The sequence below is a fragment of the Peromyscus maniculatus genome, chromosome 2, assembly GCF_049852395.1.
Source record: "Peromyscus maniculatus bairdii isolate BWxNUB_F1_BW_parent chromosome 2, HU_Pman_BW_mat_3.1, whole genome shotgun sequence".
Classification (NCBI taxonomy): Eukaryota; Metazoa; Chordata; class Mammalia; order Rodentia; family Cricetidae; genus Peromyscus; species Peromyscus maniculatus.
Genome location: NC_134853.1, coordinates 65,980,553 through 65,999,365, shown reverse-complemented (window position 1 = coordinate 65,999,365; position 18,813 = coordinate 65,980,553). Strand labels below are relative to the sequence as shown.

General features: G+C 42.7%; 1 protein-coding gene and 1 non-coding gene across 5 annotated transcripts in view; both read right to left on the bottom strand.

Annotated features, from left to right (window-relative positions):
* The window catches only part of Nfx1 (nuclear transcription factor, X-box binding 1), a 77,627-nt gene that overhangs the window by 28,970 nt on the left and 29,844 nt on the right, over positions 1-18,813 (bottom strand). For all 4 annotated transcript variants that reach the window (XM_076563473.1, XM_006975337.4, XM_006975339.4 and 1 more), the window contains 5 exons: positions 17,700-17,799; positions 17,383-17,600; positions 9,805-9,902; positions 6,597-6,627; positions 3,053-3,132 (listed from right to left, as the gene is read on the bottom strand). In XM_076563473.1, the coding sequence (XP_076419588.1) occupies positions 3,053-3,132; positions 6,597-6,627; positions 9,805-9,902; positions 17,383-17,600; positions 17,700-17,799 (527 nt within the window). The remainder of the gene's footprint in view (positions 1-3,052; positions 3,133-6,596; positions 6,628-9,804; positions 9,903-17,382; positions 17,601-17,699; positions 17,800-18,813) is intronic.
* On the bottom strand, positions 559-680 carry LOC121827754 (small Cajal body-specific RNA 4). Its single transcript, XR_006070055.1, has one exon.

The window sequence follows — 18,813 nt, the reverse complement described above, 5'->3', positions numbered from 1 at the left end:
CGATTTTTCCTCCATTTTACAAACAAAATAAAGACAAAGATGTCCACATTTATGAATTAAAGGACCGTGGGAAGGGCTTCAAAACCATCAAGGGGGGTGGGAAGATAGGAAAGACACAAGATTAGTCATGAGGAAGACACTTACTGTAGCTGAATATTGCGTAGGTGAGCTTCCTGTACTGTTTGAATTTTCTGATAACCAGAGAAAGGCTTTAGGTCTCCAAACACTGGTTTACCAACCTTGGTGTAACACGTGATACCATCACTGTTCACTTTGTCAAGACAGAGCTTTTCATACACGTGTGTTATGCACACAGGTGTGGGAAATGTTAGAGGCCAGAGGCAGCCTCAGGTGTCATTCCCAAAACACCCTCATCTCTGAGATAAGGTCCCTCCTGAAGCTGGAGTTCATCAATCGGCTAGAGCAGCTCGCCGCAACTCCAGGGCTTCTCCCGCCTATTCCCCAGCACTGGTGTCAAGCGCAGATCACCGTGCCCAGTGCTGGACAAGCATACCCACTTCTTTTCCACAGACGCTAAGTAATTAGGAAGACAGTGGAGAATGTGGGTAGGACAGCCAGTCCTGGCTTTCTCCTAAGAGCTGCGCTCTCCACCCTTTGTCTAGGAGAGGTGGGTCGGCAGAGTCTTGCTTCCTCATACTCAGCCTTCCTGGTCCTCCAGCCTGCCCAGCATTTTTAGTGTGTGCAAGGGTTCAAACACAAGTCCTCACTGTAAGGGAAGGGGCCAGTGAAAGAAACCCACCCTGGCCCTGAAACCAGAGCTAATGAAGGAAACCCACCCTAGATCTGAGACCTGAGCCTGTGAAAGAAACACTTTAGCCCTGAACCCAGAACCCAAGAAACATACTTTGGCCCTAAAACCAGAGCCAGTGAAAGAAATACGCCCAGGCCCTAAAATTAGAGCCAAAAAGCTAAAAAGGGCAGTGAAAGAACCACAGAGCCAACTCTGCCCCTGATCAATGAAACCAACCAATCCCTGAGGAGGAAAACTAACCAATCCCTGAGCAGAAAGTCTTCTCCCTGGAGAAACTCCACCCCTACCAAGCCCGATATTAGCTCCCCAGCCTGTTGAACTATGGGTTGTCCTTTCCCACTCTGGCAGAGGCAGCCACTCTCCTGGACTCCTCCTTCCCAAATAAATCTCTTTCTTAAAAGTCTTGGGTGAAGATCTCCATTCGCCAGTGCTGAACAAAAGACCCTTGCTGAGACTTTCCCTTAGGGGTACTGGGGGAGGGGGGGACGGGATAAAAACCTTGCTGAGACATTCCCTTAGGGGCTGAGCAAGGCTGAGCAAAGTAACAACTTTTCATGGAGCTGTAGGAGATTGCTACATTTCTGCAAAGGTAAACCCTTTAGCAGAGTGAAGCAGAAGAAACATCTTGGGCCAGAGAGAAGCAGAGCCCTGCTGGGAAGTCTTAAGGGGGCGCAGAGCAAAGCTCAGCTGTAATGGCTCTCTCCAGGAGAGGAGCAGGATTGCTACATCCTTTGGGAAGCCCATGCCCCACTGGATAGCTTCAGGTATAGCCCGACTTCCCAACAAGTCAGGATACCTCTCCCTCCAGAGCTCTAACACTCATACTCATGCCTGTGAGGCAAGTACTTTACTAATTTAACGATATCCACTGCTGTAAAATATAATTTTTTTTCAAAATATAAATTTTTAAAGATTGTTGTACCAGGTGTCATGGTACATGCTTTTAATACCAGCACTTGGGTGGCAGAAGCAGAGGTAGGCAGATCTGTGAATTAAAGGCCAGCCTGGTATACTCATCTATATAGTAAGTTCCAGGCTAGCTAGGGTTACATAGTGAGACCATTAAAAAAAAAAAAAAGAACACTAAAGTTTGTATGCATCTATACATAGACATGAATATATAAATATATATACAAATATATATTTACACTACCTTGTTATTGTTATTATTCTGCCTTGTTTGTATGTGTGTATATATATACATATATATATAACCATGTACATATACATACATGTTGCCTTATTTATATTATATGTATCATACAGCATCTCATTACATATATATGTATACACATATAGATAACACAATACCAATGTCAGGTAGTGGTCCAACATTAATTCTACAGAAACAATTGTTTTAAATAAATGAAACTTGTGCCTTTAAAAAGTGCCATAGTCAGCCAGGCATGGTGTCTTTACACTAGTAATCTCAGCACTAGGAAGACAGAGGCAGGAGAATCCACCCTAAGTTCTAGGCCAGCCTGTTCTACAAGGCAAGTTCTAGGCTAGTCTGGTCTTCTACAAGGCAAGTTCTAGGCCAGCCTGTTCTACAAGGCAAGTTCTAGGCTAGTCTGGTCTTCTACAAGGCAAGTTCTAGGCCAGTCTGTTCTACAAGGCAAGTTCAAGTTAGTCTGGTCTTCTACAAGGCAAGTTCTAGGCTAGTGTGGGCAATAAACGGAGAACCTGTATTAAAACCAACAACCCCAGCATACTCATTCTAGCCTCTGATATGGCTCAATGACCACTTGAAACCCAAAGCTCAGATTGCTAAGTCATGCTAGTCTGTGCTGGGACAGCAGAGTCATCCCAAAGGACCACTCTACAGTTGTCTTGGGAGCTGGCTTTGCAGAGGTCCATGCTTGGTCCTTGGCTTCCATGTCAGGCGGCTTACACCTGCCTGTAATTCAGTTCCAGAGGGGCCTGACACCTCTACCTTCTGCAGGCACCTGCATTCATGTGTACTTACGCCATACTGACCAACACAGACTCACACCCACAAAACTAAAAAAAAGAAAAAGAAAATCTCAGAAAGAAAGAAATAAATAAAGCTTCTTAGCACTGGGGTCGGAGGCCTTCTCCATGTCCTCTTCTCCTCTGTGCCAGTGGATGCTACTAAAAGCCTTAGGCTGTGTCTGCTGAGTGCACGTGGGGCCTAGGAGAGGTCTGACTGCTGTTTAGTGGCCCCTCCTGTTGGTTGCTAAATCTGGGTCACATTCCAGAGGGCCGAGGATTCCAGAGGAATGGAATCAGATTACACCAACAACTGCTAAGTCCACTTACCACACAGCATATCTCGTTACATTTATGCCGTCCGCACAATCGTTTCTTGTTACACCGCTTGTCACACATAAATGTAGCATCTGTTACAGCCAATTAAAGAAAAAATAAACATACAAAGATGTGAACATTCATTCAATATATCTGAGTGATGACAGGCTGAAGAAACACAACTGTAATAATGTACATAAATTACTGATGAAAATGCTTTAAAAATACTATTTTTACTTGTCAAAAAAAACCCCCAAAAACCAAAAAAACCCAAAGCTGATTAATACATGATATGGGTAAGGATGCAGAGAAAAGGTGTAATCATTCTTCGTAGATGGAGTACATACGTATCTAACAAAAATTCAAATGAGCTCTAGAGATTCACTCGGTGGTAAGGTGCCTATGGAGCCTGTTGAAGGTCCAAATGATCCCTAGCATCACACACAAAAAAGAAAAGATGGAGGGTAATTCCATGTTTTCTATATACTTTCGAAAGTAACTAGAGAATTAGGTTAGCTCAGTGTTACAGCACTTTTGTAGAATGTGTGAGGCCCTGAGTTCAAGCCCCACCAAAAAAAAAAAAAAAAAAAAAAAAAGCCGGGCGGTGGTGGCGCACGCCTTTAATCCCAGCACTTGGGAGGCAGAGGCAGGTGATATCTCTGTGAGTTCGAGGCCAGCCTGGGCTACAGAGTGAGATCCAGGACAGGCACCAAAACTACACAGAAAAACCCTGTCTCGAAAACCAAAAACAACAACAACAAAACAAGGCCAGGACACCAAGGCATACACAAAAGGCAGAAAACATAAATTGGACTCAACAAGACAAAACACTTTTGTGCATGAAATTGAAGGACACCATAAAGAGAAGAAATGGCAACACCCCACAAAACAGAGACCTATTTTCAAATTACACACCTCACAGCATCTAAGATCCAGATACATATTACAAATTGACAGCAGAAGGACCAAGAACCCAAATGACTAGGAGAGATCTTTCCCCCAAGAAGACACACAAATGGCCATAAGAACATAAGGTGTATAACATCACTAGCCATTAAGAAAAAGAAAATCAGGCCGGGCGGTGGTGGCGCACGCCTTTAATCCCAGCACTCGGGAGGCAGAGGCAGGCGGATCTCTGTGAGTTCGAGGCCAGCCTGGACTACCAAGTGAATCCCAGGAAAGGCGCAAAGCTACATAGAGAAACCCTGTCTCGAAAGACCAAAAAAAAAAAAAAAAAAAAAGAAAGAAAAGAAAAGAAAAAGAAAATCAGAATCCCACCCATTTTACATTATGACAGCTATAATTTTTTTTTTTTTTTTTTTTTTTTGGTCACTGTGTAGCCCTGGTTGGGCTAGAACTTCATAAACCAAGTGTGGTGGTGCACATCTGTAATCCCAGTACCCAGAAGGTATAGGCAGCACAAGTCTAAGGCTAGCCTGGGCTACAGAGTGAGACCCTGTCTCAAAATAAATAAAATCCAAAAGTTTAAGTTATTTAGGGGCTGAAGAGATGGCTCAATGGTTAAGATCACTGACTGCCTTTCTAGAGGACCTGGGTTCAATTCCCAGACCCCACATGGCAGCTCACAACTGTCTGTAACTCCAGTTCCAGAGGATCTGATACCCTAACACAGACATGCAGGCAAAAATACCAATGCACACAAAATAAAATAAACAAATTATTATGGGGCTGGAGAGATGGCTCAGAGGTTAGGAGCACTGATCGCTCTTCCAGAGATTCTGAGTTCTCCTAGCAACCATATGGAGTCTCACAACCATCTATAATGAGATCTGATGCCCTCTTCTGGCATGCAGGCAATGTGCAGATGGAACACTATACATAATAAATAAAATAAATCTTAAAAAAAAAGTTATTTAAACAAAAACTTGTTTGAAAACTGTGCACACAGCTTGATGTGGTGATACACACCCCTTTTTAAAATTTTTTTTTATTTAAAGATTTATTTATTTATTATGTACACAGAAGAGGGCGCCAGATCTCATTACAGATGGTTGTGAGCCACCATGTGGATGCTGGGAATTGAACTCAGGACCTCTGGAAGAGCAGCCAGTGCTCTTAACCGTTGAGCCATCTCTCCAGCCCCCAGTGGTGCACACCTTTAATCCCAGCACTCTGAAGGCAGAAACAGGGTGATCCCTGAGTTTGAGGCCAGCCTGGTCTACAGAGCAAGTTCCAGAACAGCCAGCATTACACAGAAAAGCCCTGTCTTTAAAAAAAAAAAAAAAAAAAAAAAAAAATCAGGACGGTAGAGATGGTTCAGTGGTTAGGAGCACAGTCTGCTCTTCCAGAGGACCTGGATTCAGTTCTCAGTACCCTCATGGCAGCTCACAGCTGTCTAGAGCTCGAGCTCTAGGGGATTTGACACCCTCACACAGACATACATGCAGGCAAAACACCAGTGTACAGAAAATAAAAATAAAAAAAATCTGGGCATAATGGTGCATGCCTATAATGCCAGCATTCAGGAGGTCACTCAACTATACAGTGAATTAGAGACCAGCCTGAGCATGAAAACCCCGTCTAAAAATAAAAAAACAAACTAATGCATAAGTTTTATAATGGCATTCATTATTCCCATAGCCAAAAAGTCGAAATCACCTAAATAGATATCAGCTAATGCATGGATAAATAAAAAGCAGTGTGTGTGTGTGTATATAAAATGGAATATTATTCAGCCATAAAAATGACAACCTTAAAAAAAAAAGCTGACTAAAATAAACCAAGAAGAGATTATACATCGTATAACTCATGATTTGACTTCTCTGTTGTTACTTTCAGAACCATCCTCATCAACACTGCTCTCCTTCTGACCAGAACAAAAGCTTCCACTTTGTACATACTGTCATCTAAAACGAGTTTTAGGGTGACTTAGACAAGACTCCACGATGGCTTTCAAGACAGAAAGGTATAGAGTGGGCAATCAGGATCAAAGGCTAAAGAAAACCTGAGTTTCTGTAGCTTTAAGACACACTCCAGACCAGCTGGTCCATGAGTGTCTGACCCACTCTCTGGTCTCAGCTTCCCATCTTGCAGTAGGAATGCTGGAATTATACCACATCTGGCTCATGTGGGCTCTAGGATTAAACTCAGGTCACCAGGCTTGTGTGGCTTTGCCAGCTGAGACAGCTCAGCCTCATTTTTATTTCAATATAGGAGACTATAGAGGGCTATGATGCAGGGGGGCCTGAACTCGCTATGTTAATAGGCTCAGACAGGCTTCAAATTCTCAGAATGCTGGACTACAGGCATGTACCACCACACCTGGCTTCAATTAATTTTTAAAAAGTATTTCAAAGTAAGCAGTAGACATGAATGTATTTAGCTTAGCTTTTTTTTTTTTTTTTTTTAAAGAAATCTACTAACTAGAATTCAATGTCTGATTTTCCCCTTTTACCGTAAAAGTTACAAATGTAACAGACAAATCTTCAAGGTTTCTCCATTGAATTTTGACAAACACATAACTCATTATTTTGTGAACACAGAGGGCATTATCTTCATTCCAGAAAGTCCCTTTGTGACCCATTACAGTCCATACCTTCACTCTTAAGACTGGTACATGGAAGCTCCTACAGAAAAAGGAAAAGAAACATAGCGACTTTAGGAGTAATTAAGATGATCCCCGCAGAAGAATACAAACTGTAACACTGCTATTCCCCAACTCCAGCCTGGAGCTAGCCCAGTCATGGCAGTGGGCTTCACAACAATAGGACCCCGGATCTCCTGACTTTTCATGCAATACGATTCCAACAATCTTTGTGGTTTGCTCTTAACACTCAGAGCCGATTAGGAATCATGAAGTCTGAAAAGACAGGGGTGGCTAAAGGTATCAAACTGAAGAGAAATAATTGCCTGACCAGGGCACAAACAGCAAAATCCATAAAAAGAAGATATAAGAATGGAGAATCCAAGATAGGCATGCTGGTACACATGTGTGATCCCAGCACTCGGAAAGTACGGTCAGGACAGCCAATTTCAGGATAGCCAGGCAACATAGTGAGACATTGTCTCAAAAAATTAACTCATTGCCAGGCAATGAGTTAATTTTTTTAATCCCAGCACTAGGGAGGCAGAGGCAAGTGGATCTCTGTGAGTTCGAGGCCAGCCTGGTCTACAAAGTGACTTCCAGGAAAGGCACAAAGCTACACAGAGAAACCCTGTCTCAAAAAAATGAAAAAAAAAAATAAATAAAATAAATAAATAAATAAAAAATAAAAAAAAATTCATTTTTAAAAATTAAAAATAAGAGCTGGGTGGTGGTGGCATACACTTTTAGTCCCAGCATTCAGGAGGCAGTGGCAGGTGGATCTCTGAGTTTGAGGCTGAACTACAGAGCCAGTTCTGGGATAGCCAGCCAGGGATACATTGAGAAACCCTGTCTCAAAAAGCAAAACAACAAAGACATCATTTAACATAAGGGCATCATTTAACATAAGGGCAAATACCTAACATGCCTCTGAAAATACATAACCAAGAAAACACTATTACTGTGGTTCAACTCTACGAGAGGACCCCCAGAGGCTTACCACATGCCATCTGTTGCGGCATACCCAAGTGGAACATGTGTGGTAAGGCTGATGGATGGGGACTGCATCAGTTCAGGAGGTGGAAGGTGCCCGCTGCCTAGGAGCTGCATCTGTACTGGGTTCATTTTGTAAAAATGGCTCTGATTTACAAAATTGGCTATTGGAGCTGCAAATAGATGTGAAGAGGTATATAGAACTGAAGTGCATGCCTATAATCTCAGCACTCTGGAGGCTGAGGCAAGAAGACAGCCTTGAATTCATGGCTAGCCTGGGTGGTACAGAGAGGTACGGAGTGGGCTACAAATTGAGACCCTGTCTCAAAAGAACAAAATTCAAACCAATAAAAAGAAAAGAAACAAAATAACATCCCCAAAATTTGCTTTCATCCCATTACAAGAAACATTTTGTGAAAAATTCATGTAGCCAGGCATGGCAGTAAGTATATGACTTTAATCCCAGCACTGGGGAGGCAGAGGTAGGCAAATCTCTGAATTTGAGGCCAGCCTAGTCTACAAAGCAAGTTCCAGAACAGTCAGAAACCCTATCTTGAAAAAACAAAACAAAACAAAACACACACACTCAAAAAAAGAAAAAGAAAAATCCATGTGATCCATGTGGTTAAATGAAGAGGCTTCATACATGCTAAACACATACTCTGTCACTAAGCCACACCCCCAACTCCTTCACAGTTAATATGACATTTACAAAGTATAAAGTCATGCTGCAATCTGACATTTACATATACTGTGACTTTCAGAAAAAATACCTCAAAGCTTCACACAAACTAAGTTATATTACATTTACTTTTCTTTCTTTTATTTTTCCCTTTCATTCTGAAGCTTATCCATTAAGCTAACTATATCTTCAAACTTATTTGGGAATCAGCAGTTGGACCTTGGCTACTTTAATAAAAGGAATCAACTGTTGAGGTCTATCTCCACTGCAACCTATGCTCTTCAGAGGAAGTCCTGATAAGCGCAGAAATGACTTCCTGGTAGAGGAGCAGGACAGCTCATTACTTAGAAGGCTCCATCCCAAAACAGCCATGGGAGACTGCATACCTTTTCCAGTTAGGGACAGAAATGGGTACTAAAGCCCAGCTCCAAAATGCTCAGATGCCACTTTGTAGCCCAGAGCCCAATCAGACTGACTACCCAGAACTGAAATTAGAAACTGAATTCTGACTTCTGTACTTGACTCTCAAAGAGGTACTGTGTAGTCAAATGCCATTATTTGTCTATGGTTTGTGTCAACTGGATAGTCTAAGCATAGGACACAGAAGCAGGCTGGCCACACTGGATAGTCTTAGGGGCACACAGTATCCACAGAACTCTGGAAAGACGGGCTAGTAAATCATACCAGTATGACAATAAACATCGGAACACACAAGCCTGCATGAGCCTTCCGGCTGGAGTATTCTCTGTGCATTGTCAGCTACTGAGAAGGCAATGCTATCCCAACTCCACGGGGAAGGACAAACAACAAACAAAAGCTTCCTCTGGCCCTTTCTTGGATTCTTTCCTACGCTTCCTCTACTGACTAACTGTAATCTGTGTCCTTTCCTGGTAATAAACCTGCAACAACGGGGCTAGAGCGATAGCTCAGTGGTTAGAGCAATGACTTCAATTTCCAGCAACCACACAGTGGCTGACAGACATCTATAGAAGGATCTGATGTCTTCAGGGATGCAGGTGTACATACAGATAGAGCACTCACACACATAAAATAAACAAATCTTTAAAAACAAGAAGGAAAGAAAAAGGAAAGCTGCAACAATGTCTGTGACAGTTTCCAGTGAATCAAAGAATCACCAAGTTACCCAGCTGTGAGCGGTCCTGGGGCCCAGTGACCTGCAGCTCATATGACAATTCAGCGAGCCTGTTGGCCACTTTAGCAGCTATCTAAACTCTCCAGTGAGGAGTTCCGTGGGCTGGGTCCAAGTCCCACTTGGCTAAATCCCAGCAGTCTGTGCCTTTCTTCACATCTGTACCCGGTAGCACTGCCTCACCCCACGACTGCCTCTGAACTGTGGGTGCCACAACCCTGAAGGTTAGCCTATCCTAAAAATGGCGCATAGTGGGTACATGTGCCAGTGTAGGTCGGTGGACTTCAGTGAATCATACACTGGAGTAACACGGGGTTACTTTGGTTCCTCCTCGCCTACACTCACCATGTAAAAAGGTAATGATGACAGCGATTCTAACATTTTTAAAAGTTTACCTTTGTTCTGAAAGAGCATCTGCAGGAAATAACTGATGTGCGAGAGCATGGTCCACAGTCTCCTTCATGGCAGAGCTTTTCACAGGTATGGATGAAATCTTCAATAAAAAGGGAAAGAGCTGGGAGTGAAAACTGCAGTGACTTATTGTGATACTTCAAACTCACTACCAACACTGTTTTTTCACCTCTACTCCCAGTAACTCCAAAATTAGAGCTGAGGGAAGAAGGATGTGGCCAGTGCTTCTTCCTCGGCTTCTCTTCATCCAGGCTGGGCACTTTCTTTTTTTTTTTTGTCTTGGAATTCTCTCTCTTTTTTTTTTTTTAATATATATATATTTTTTATTTTACAATACCATTCAGTTCTACATATCAGCCATGGGTTCCCCTATTCTCCCCACCCCACGCCCTCCCCTTACCCTCAGCCCACCCTCCATTCCCACCTCCTCCAGGACAAGTCCTCCCCCGAGGACTGTGATCGACTTGGTAGACTCAGTCCAGGGAGGTCCAGTCCCTTCCTCCCAGACTGAGCCAAGTGTCCCTGCATAAGTTCCTGGTTTCAAACAGCCAACTCATGGAATGAGCACAGGACTTGGTCCCACTGCCTAGATGCCTCCCAAACTGATCAAGCCAATCAACTGTCTCACCTATTCAGAGGGCCTGATCCAGCTGGGAGCCCCTCCAGGCTGGGCACTTTCAAAGAGAGCCTAGCATCGGTCACTAGAATATGTTTTGGTATGAACACTGCTTACTGAAGCAAAGCACAGATCTCCTGACCTTTGCTTTGGGTCCCAAGTGTTCATATTAGATTCAGATCTCCCTAGAATTGAATCACGCATGACTTCGATGAAATGCTCTGGGATCTAAAAGTTATCTGGAGATCATAGGTAATTCTAAAGCCACAATCAATTAAGGCTGTTGTCTGTACAGACATGGGCAGTCTACATTCACCTGATAGCTAACTAAATTTAGGGTCAACTTTTTTGTTTTTTCCTTTCTTGAGACAGGGTATTATGTAGCCCAGATAGCCTCAAACTCTCAATCCTCCTGCCTCTTGGCCTGAGTGCTGGGATTACAGTTGTGTGCCACCACACCAGGTCCAGGACAAGTCCTTTTTCAGAGGCTCATGGGAAGTTAACCACGGTTGCTTTCATGTTTACAGTGCTGATATATTCACAGTCCAAGTTAGTGTCTCTCTCTCATGTTCATTTTTTAAAATTCCACTTTATTTATATTCAAGCCAGTTGTGGTGACACACACCTTTAATCCCACCACTCACAAAGGTAGAGGCAGGCAGTTTGAGGCTAGCCTGGTCTAGAGAGTAAATTCTGAGGTAGTCAGAGCTACAGAGTGAGATCTTGTCTCAAAAGAAACCAATTAATTTATATTTATTATTTATTGTGTGCGATGTACACATATGCCACAGTGTATGTGCAGACCTAATTGGTCTTGAACCCAGAGACCTGCCTGCCTCTGCTTCCCGAGGGCTGGAAGTAAAGGCATGTACCACCATTTCTTTTGGCCATGGTGGAGGTCAGAGGACAACTTGTAGGAGTCAGTTCTCTCCTTCCACCGTGTGGGTCCCAGGGACTGAATCAAGTCACCCGTCTGGGCAGCAGCACTTTAAACACTGGGCCATCTCACCTTTCCTATCAATAGTTCCTTCTAAAATCAACTCAACTGTTTGCTTGTTTGTTTGTTTGTTTGTTTTTGAAAACATGGTCTCACGTAGTCCAGGCTGGCCTGAAAAAATACTATGCAATTTTGGATAACTTTGAACCGCAAATTCTCTGCCTCTACTTATCAAGTGCTGGGATTACAGATATGTGCCACCATACATGGTTTGTGTGGTGCTGAGGATTGAACTCACAGCTTCACTCATGCTAGCAGCCCAAGGGGAGGAAAACTTATACTATCTTTTATAATTACTTTCTAGTACTCTATTTTTTTTTTTTTTTGGAGTGGATTTGAATTTCCATTTGTATTTACTTGCTTTTAGCCTGCAGAATGACTTTTAATATTTATTGTAATGAGTCCTTAGGTTTTGCTTATATCACTTTCAAAAGATTGTTTTGCTCCATGTAAGAGTCTAGGCTAGAGTATTCCTTTTCTTTCTTTTAGCACTTTGACAGTGTTACCTGCTTGTGATGTTCTTTGAATTTCTTCTGATGAGAAACTCAGAAGTAATCTTCCAGGAAGGAGTTCTTTCGTATCTCATGACCTATTTTTCTCCTGTTGCTTTTGAAAACCATCTCCTTGTCTTTGAATTGCAGTATTTTTATTACATGTCTGGGTGTGAATTTCTTTGCATGGAGGATGTTCTTGATATATAATGTTTTCCAATAAATGTGAACGTTTTCATGCATTACTCAAGCATTTTTCTTTTCCTTCCAACCTTCCTCAGTCCCACTCTAGGAATACTAATGTGTTTAACGGTGTCCCACGTTTCCAAGTGGCTCTGTTCAGTTCTCTTTTCTTTATAATCTCCCTTCCCTGCTCATTTCTTTCTAACATAAGGTTCCGAGTATCCCAGAATTACCTCAAACTTGCTATGCAGCTGAGACTAATCCTGAACTTCTGATTCTCTTGTCTCCAACTCCCAAGGACCATGATCAACAGGCCTTAAATTCATTACATAATCAAATACGGCTTGGACCCCCAATCCTCCTGTCTCCATCTCCTGAGTGCTGGAATTACAACCATGCACTCCACATAAAGTTTTATGAAGTGCTGGGGATCAAAACCATGGCTTTCAGCAAGTTAGGCAAGCACCTTAGCACCTGAGTCACACTCAGCTCTCCTCTCCCCCTTCTCTCTCTATTACTTGGGACTGAAAGCAGGGTCTAATGTATATACTAGGTAAGCACTTCACTGAGCTATGCCCCTAGTCCTATTGGCCATTTCTGCTGTTAGAACAAATCAATTGTTGAGCATCTTTAATGAACTCTGTTGTCAAACGTTTCAACTGCAGAATTTCCATTTGATTCTTTCTTGTTGTTTCTAAAGCAGTCTCAATACACAGCCCCTTAGAATGGCCTCTACCTGAAGATCCTCCTGTCTTAGTCTCCTGAATGCAAGCACCATTACCCCAGACATTTGTGTTTTGTAGGTTCTCTCTCTCCTATATCTTAGGCTGGCTGAAGATAAACTCCTAACTCTCCCTTCTACTTCCCAAGTGCTGGGACTTCAGGCGCACTGTCCCATGCCTGGCTGCAGCTCCTTTTCTTGACTGACATTCTGTTTGATGGGACTCTGCCTTCTTTTCCCCGTGTAACCTGGTTTCCTTTGGTTTAACGAGCACACTCACAATGTCCTAACTCTCACGTCTGGTGTTCTCACAGGCAGTTTCTGTTCCTGCTTTCTTTCCTTGCTTTGCTTTTCTGAACATCAGTTAGCTACTAGTACAGCAACTGTAGATTGCCTCAAAAGCCTCCCTGTTACATAGCTTAAAAAACTAAACCAAACAAAAAAGTATTTATTTATCTTGTGTGCGTGTGTGCTGCGAACGCCATGGCACTCATGTTGAGGTCAGAAGACAATCTGTGGTGATCAGTTTTCTCCTTCCACCATGTGTGGGTTCTGGCGATAAGTGCCTCTACCCGCTGAACTGAGATTCCACCCCCCCAAAAAAAGATTTCTCTCCGTGTAGCCATGGCTGTCCTGGAACTCATTCTGTAGACCAGGCTGGCCTTAAACTCATAGATCCACCTGCCTCTGCCTCCTCAGCGCTGGGATTGAAGTTGTGTATCACCAACACCCGGCACACTGAAAGGCTACAGCTTTTTTTTTTTTGATACATTGCCTCATTATGTTTTCTTGGCTGCCTGGAATGCTTTAATTTTTTACTCATCTTATGTGTGAGTGTTTTGCCTGCATATACATACGTGTACCATGTGTGTGCTTGGTGCCCTTGAAGGACTGACTCCCCTGGAATTGGAGCTGTGGATGGTAGGGAGCCACCATGACCATCATGTGGGTGCTAGGAATCAAAACTCAGTCCCCTGCGAGAACAACAAGTGCTCTTAGTCACTGAGCCACCGCTTGGCCTGGAACTCTGTAAGTAGACCAGCTAGGCTGGCCTCTAGTGCTCACAAACTTGCCTGCCTTTGTCTCCTGAGTGAGAGTTGGGATTAAAGGCAGGTGACAATATATCTAGCTCTACAGCATTTGCGGTTGTGATTTATTGTGATGTGGTCAGACTACTTCAAAGCCATCTACTTCCCTTACAGTAGGAAGTTACTGGTGTTCTTTGGGCAGCAAAGCCTTGGAAGCACACATTTGCCCAAGATGACAGCAGGTTTTTTTCTGACTTCCTCTTTCCTTGAGATAAACCAATTAGGATGGTCTGGGTAAATGGTGTGCCTTGTTTGGACAACATTCAGGCCTAAGACTCCATTAATCCATTTTTTTTTTTTTTTTTTTTTTAAAAACTATACCCGGAGGCATAGATTGCTCAGCAGTTTGATCCTATTAAATGTGGTCAGGAAGACAGTCTTTGAGATTTGTCCTGACTTCAAAAAGGCTCCTTTTAGACACCTCTTTCCCTGGTTCTTTCCTAGTGAACTGGCTAGAAATGGCTCTGAACTGGAGCAGCTGCTATCTCGTAAGGTCCTTAGGTTTTACCTCCCAGTGCTGGGACTGCAGGTGTGGGTTACCACATCTTTCTTTTTTTTCTTGAGACATGTCTCATGTAGCTTAAGCTGGCCCTTGAACTCCACAAGCATATACCACAACACTCAACTTAAAAGATTAGGTATTTCTAAAAAGAATTTAAGTTTCAAAAAAAATCTTTAAATACTGACCAAAAATAATATCTGCAAACTTACTAGGCTGGGGAGACTCTCAGTGGGTGAAGTGTCTGCTGTCCAAGAATGGGGGCCTAAACTGGTGTCAACAGCCGCCTAAAACTAGGCTGAGCCAGAAAGTCTAACCAAAACAAGGTTCATCGGCAGAGCCCATGTCTCAAGAATAAAGTGGAGAATGACGGAGGAAGGCAACTGAAGTTGACCTCTGACCTCCACATCTGCGGGCACACACAGATACTCTTAATTACAAACAGCAAGCTAAATTCAACACAGTACAATAGCATTTAGGAAAATCAGAAGCATGTAACACATGGGAGATTGTCTAGAAATCTCCAGAGGACCACTTGTGGGAGTCAGAAAAAAGTGGACAGTAACTCAACTTTCTTCCATGTATTTCCGTATTGATTTAAAATTTTAACGAGAATATATTGCATTTCATTCAAAACCATTTTTTAAAAATTAAGTGAAAATTAAAACCAAAGGAAATAAATATACAACAGCCTGCTAGGGGCTGGAGTGTAGCTCGGTAGCAGAACGCTAGCTTAGCTGGGCCGGGGCCACACACCGAGCCCAGGTTAAAAGATCCGCAGCAGCACAGCAGTTACCTTGGAAGCCCCTCATCTGGCCCTCTCCAGGGTCCAGCACCACAGGGTCCTGCGTTCTCCTGTCCTAGTCTTCCATTACCCATCTCACAGTTCCTTTTCTAACTGTGCCAACAGAACAGCTGAGCCTCAGAACAGGGCTTCTGGACACCGTTTTGTGAAACTGTTGCACAAGCAAAATCATGTCCTTCCAGAAAACACAAGATTTGACCATCTTTCTGGATTTAGAAGTAATCTGATGTCCATTTTACACACAAAGAGAGTTCAAGGCTAGCCTGGGCTACATGAGACTGTCTCCAAACCAAACCAAAATTCTAAACATAACAATAAATAAAGTAGAATAAGGAGCACATTTCTATATATAATTTAAAATCAGACAGTGAAAAAACATTAAATACTCCACTGACTTCTGCTGGCACTAAAAAAAAAAAAAAGAAAAAAAAAAAAAGAAAAAAAAAAAAAGAAACCTCTTTTTACTAAAATGAACCAAACTAAACTAAGCCTGTCTGCCTTTTCCTAAAAAGATGCATGATTAGTTAGTGGGTTCTTCCTTACTCTCAGTTGTCTACCTTTCTTTTTCTAAAGTCATGCCTTTCAACGCTCACTCAATAAAGACACCACGTAACAGCAAAACCACATCTGTACATGCCTCAAAGACCAAGTCACACTCAAAAACATGTCCACCATTCCACCACTGGCTGACAGAGCATCAGAGGCTGGGTGGGCTACATAGTGAATCCCAAGCCAACCAGAGCTATATACAAGATCCTGTCTCAGAAAACAGAGCAGTACAACAAACAACCCCCAAACAAACAAAACCCAGTATTATTTTATATCTAATTCCAATGAAATCTTCTAATTTCTTTATCCAAATAACCAAGTCACAAAAGAGGAAGAAGCAAGGCACCATTAGAGACCAGAAGGCAGCCACTAGAAATATTAATGAGAGATAAACAACATAAAGCCCCAGAAGGCACACGAACAATCCAAACTGCACACAGGTTTAGAGCAAACAGCCTGACAAACCTCACTTTAGTCAGTGTAACAGGCCACAGAAAGACGAGTACTCAATCAGCAAGGGGCAAGAAATTATCTCCAGTTACTGGTTTCTTGAAAGATAATATGAGCAGGGTGGTGGTGGTGGTGGCGGTGGTGGCGGCGGCAGCGGCACACACCTTTAATTCTGGCACTTGGGAGGCAGAGGCAGGCGGATCTCTGTGAGTTTGAGGCCGACTTGGTCTACAAAGCAATATCTAGGACAGATAGGACTACTACACAGAGAAACCCTGTCGTCTCGGAAAATCAAAAAAAGATAATACAATCTGGGTATGGTGGCTCATGTATCAGTCACCCCAGCCCTGGGGAGACTGAGTTAGACTGAGTTAGGAAGCTAGCCACCAATTTGATGCCAGGCTGAGCTCCACAGTACCAGGCTTGCTAGGGCTGCACAGTAAGACCCTGTCTTAAAGGAAAAGTTTGGAAAAGCATTCACCCCAAAACGGAGCTCAAGAGGTGTCATCCTCAGCTATCCAGGAGGCTTAGCTAGAGGCATTCTTTTAATGCTTTAACTGGCTGAGATTTTGTCACATTTAGAAATTCAGGTCCTAACTATCCCATCCATAGACGTGTTAGCATGTTCCTATTACAAAAGATGACATTTAAACACTTGTGGAATGTTGGATCAGTAAAAGTATATATAGTGCTTGTACTAAAGTAGGCGCTAAGAGAACTGACGATGTTGTCAATATAGTTGGAGAAAAATCCCTTGGGAAATCTATATTTTCACAAGTGTACTTTGAGTACGAAAGAAAACAAAGCACTGATCCAAATTTGATCATTATAAGAGCCTCTGCTCTTAAAAGTGGCATGTAAGTGAAAGCATCATTGCGGTTAAACATTTATATTCATTAAAAAAACCCCAAGTCTTCTTAATTTGTATTTTGTGTATGGACATTTTGCCTTTATGTGTGTGTGTGCACCACGTGTGGGCCCTGCCTGTATTCACGTAGGCCCGAAGATCCCCTGGATCTGGTGTTACAGACAACCGATTGTGAGCCACCTTGTGGGTGCTGAGAATCTCACTTGGGTCCTCTAGATGAGCAAAGAGTCCTCTTAATCACTAGGCCGTCTCTTCAGCCCCCAAAGAAATATTTTAAAAACGAATTTTATGTTACCTGAGGAACCACAGGACAAGGGTTTGCCACACACTTTTCCACATGAAGGAACAGGATCCATGCATGTTTTCCGACCATTACTTCCAAGATCCAGCAACTGGCTGAGAGGTGTTTGGCCACAAGGGCAACACCGCACCAAATGGGGGAGCCGTGGGCAAGGCTGGCAGGGCTGCGGGTGGCACACTTGAGAACAGGTATGGCTCCCACATTTCAAGTCCCTTTTAAGAAGAACAACAGACAATGGCATCGCTGTTCATAAAACGAAGCTTTAATCCAAGAGCAACTCTAATCTAAATAAGAAAGACGAAAAGCCTTACTTGCCACATATCTTTAAACAGCTGAAGTCCCCGAATCCATCCGATTTCCCCACATCTGTTCCACATAACACATCTCGGGAGGTGCTGCCACAGTAGCACACTTGAGGACACAATTTAAAGGACAAATTAGTAACCTATCCAGCTTTAAAAACATTCCCAACAATCTAGAAACGTTGATTAGCACAGATCAGACATGATGCAGAAATTAATGTGGTTTATGCAGCAGCTCTCTGACCACCTAAGAGCGTTCCATGGAAATGAATAAGAAGTTCCTGTTCCTCTGCCAGCACCTCTCAGTGCCTCTGCAGACCTGCAGACAGACTGCCTCCAGTTCAAAGGACACAGTTCAGTATCTAAGGTGGACCACAGTGGCTTGTGAGGCTCTCTGCACGTGTCAGAGGGCAGAGGGGTTGACATCTACATTCCCCATCTTCACTCCAACCAAGCAAAATGGATTTGATGCTTTCTACATTAGGGTTCACATAAAATGCTTTCAAAAACGTCTCTTCTATTGAAAAAAACTTATCATAATATGAAATTCTTAATAATTTGGATACTACAGTTAAATTTGAAGGGTTATTTATTTATTTATTTATTTACTTATTTATTTATTTATTTTGGTTTTTTTGAGACAAGGTTTCTCTGTGTAGCTTTGCGCCTTTCCTGGATCTCGCTCTGTAGCCCAGGCTGGCCTTGAACTCACAGAGATCCGCCTGCCTCTGCCTCCCGAGTGCTGGGATTAAAGGCCTGCGCCACCACTGCCTGGTTAATTTTCATTAACTTACACAATTTTCCTGGTAAGTGTCACCTTACATTTTTTCACAATGGATATTTATCACAAATTAATCTATGCATTTATCCCTTGCTCACATGATCAATGGTGACTAAAAGAGCAGAAACAAAACTGAAATTCTGTGTAACTAATGAATGCTAATTTCTCTCTCCCTAAGGACAATTTAGGCTTTCTACTAGCACAGAAATGAACATCAGAACAAACGTAGCTGAGTTCAAGGCCAGCCTGGCTTAATAACAAGTTCTAGGCAAGACATGGCTACATAGTGAGACCCTGTTAAAAAAAAAATCATACCCATAAAATAAAATAGTGTATTAAACA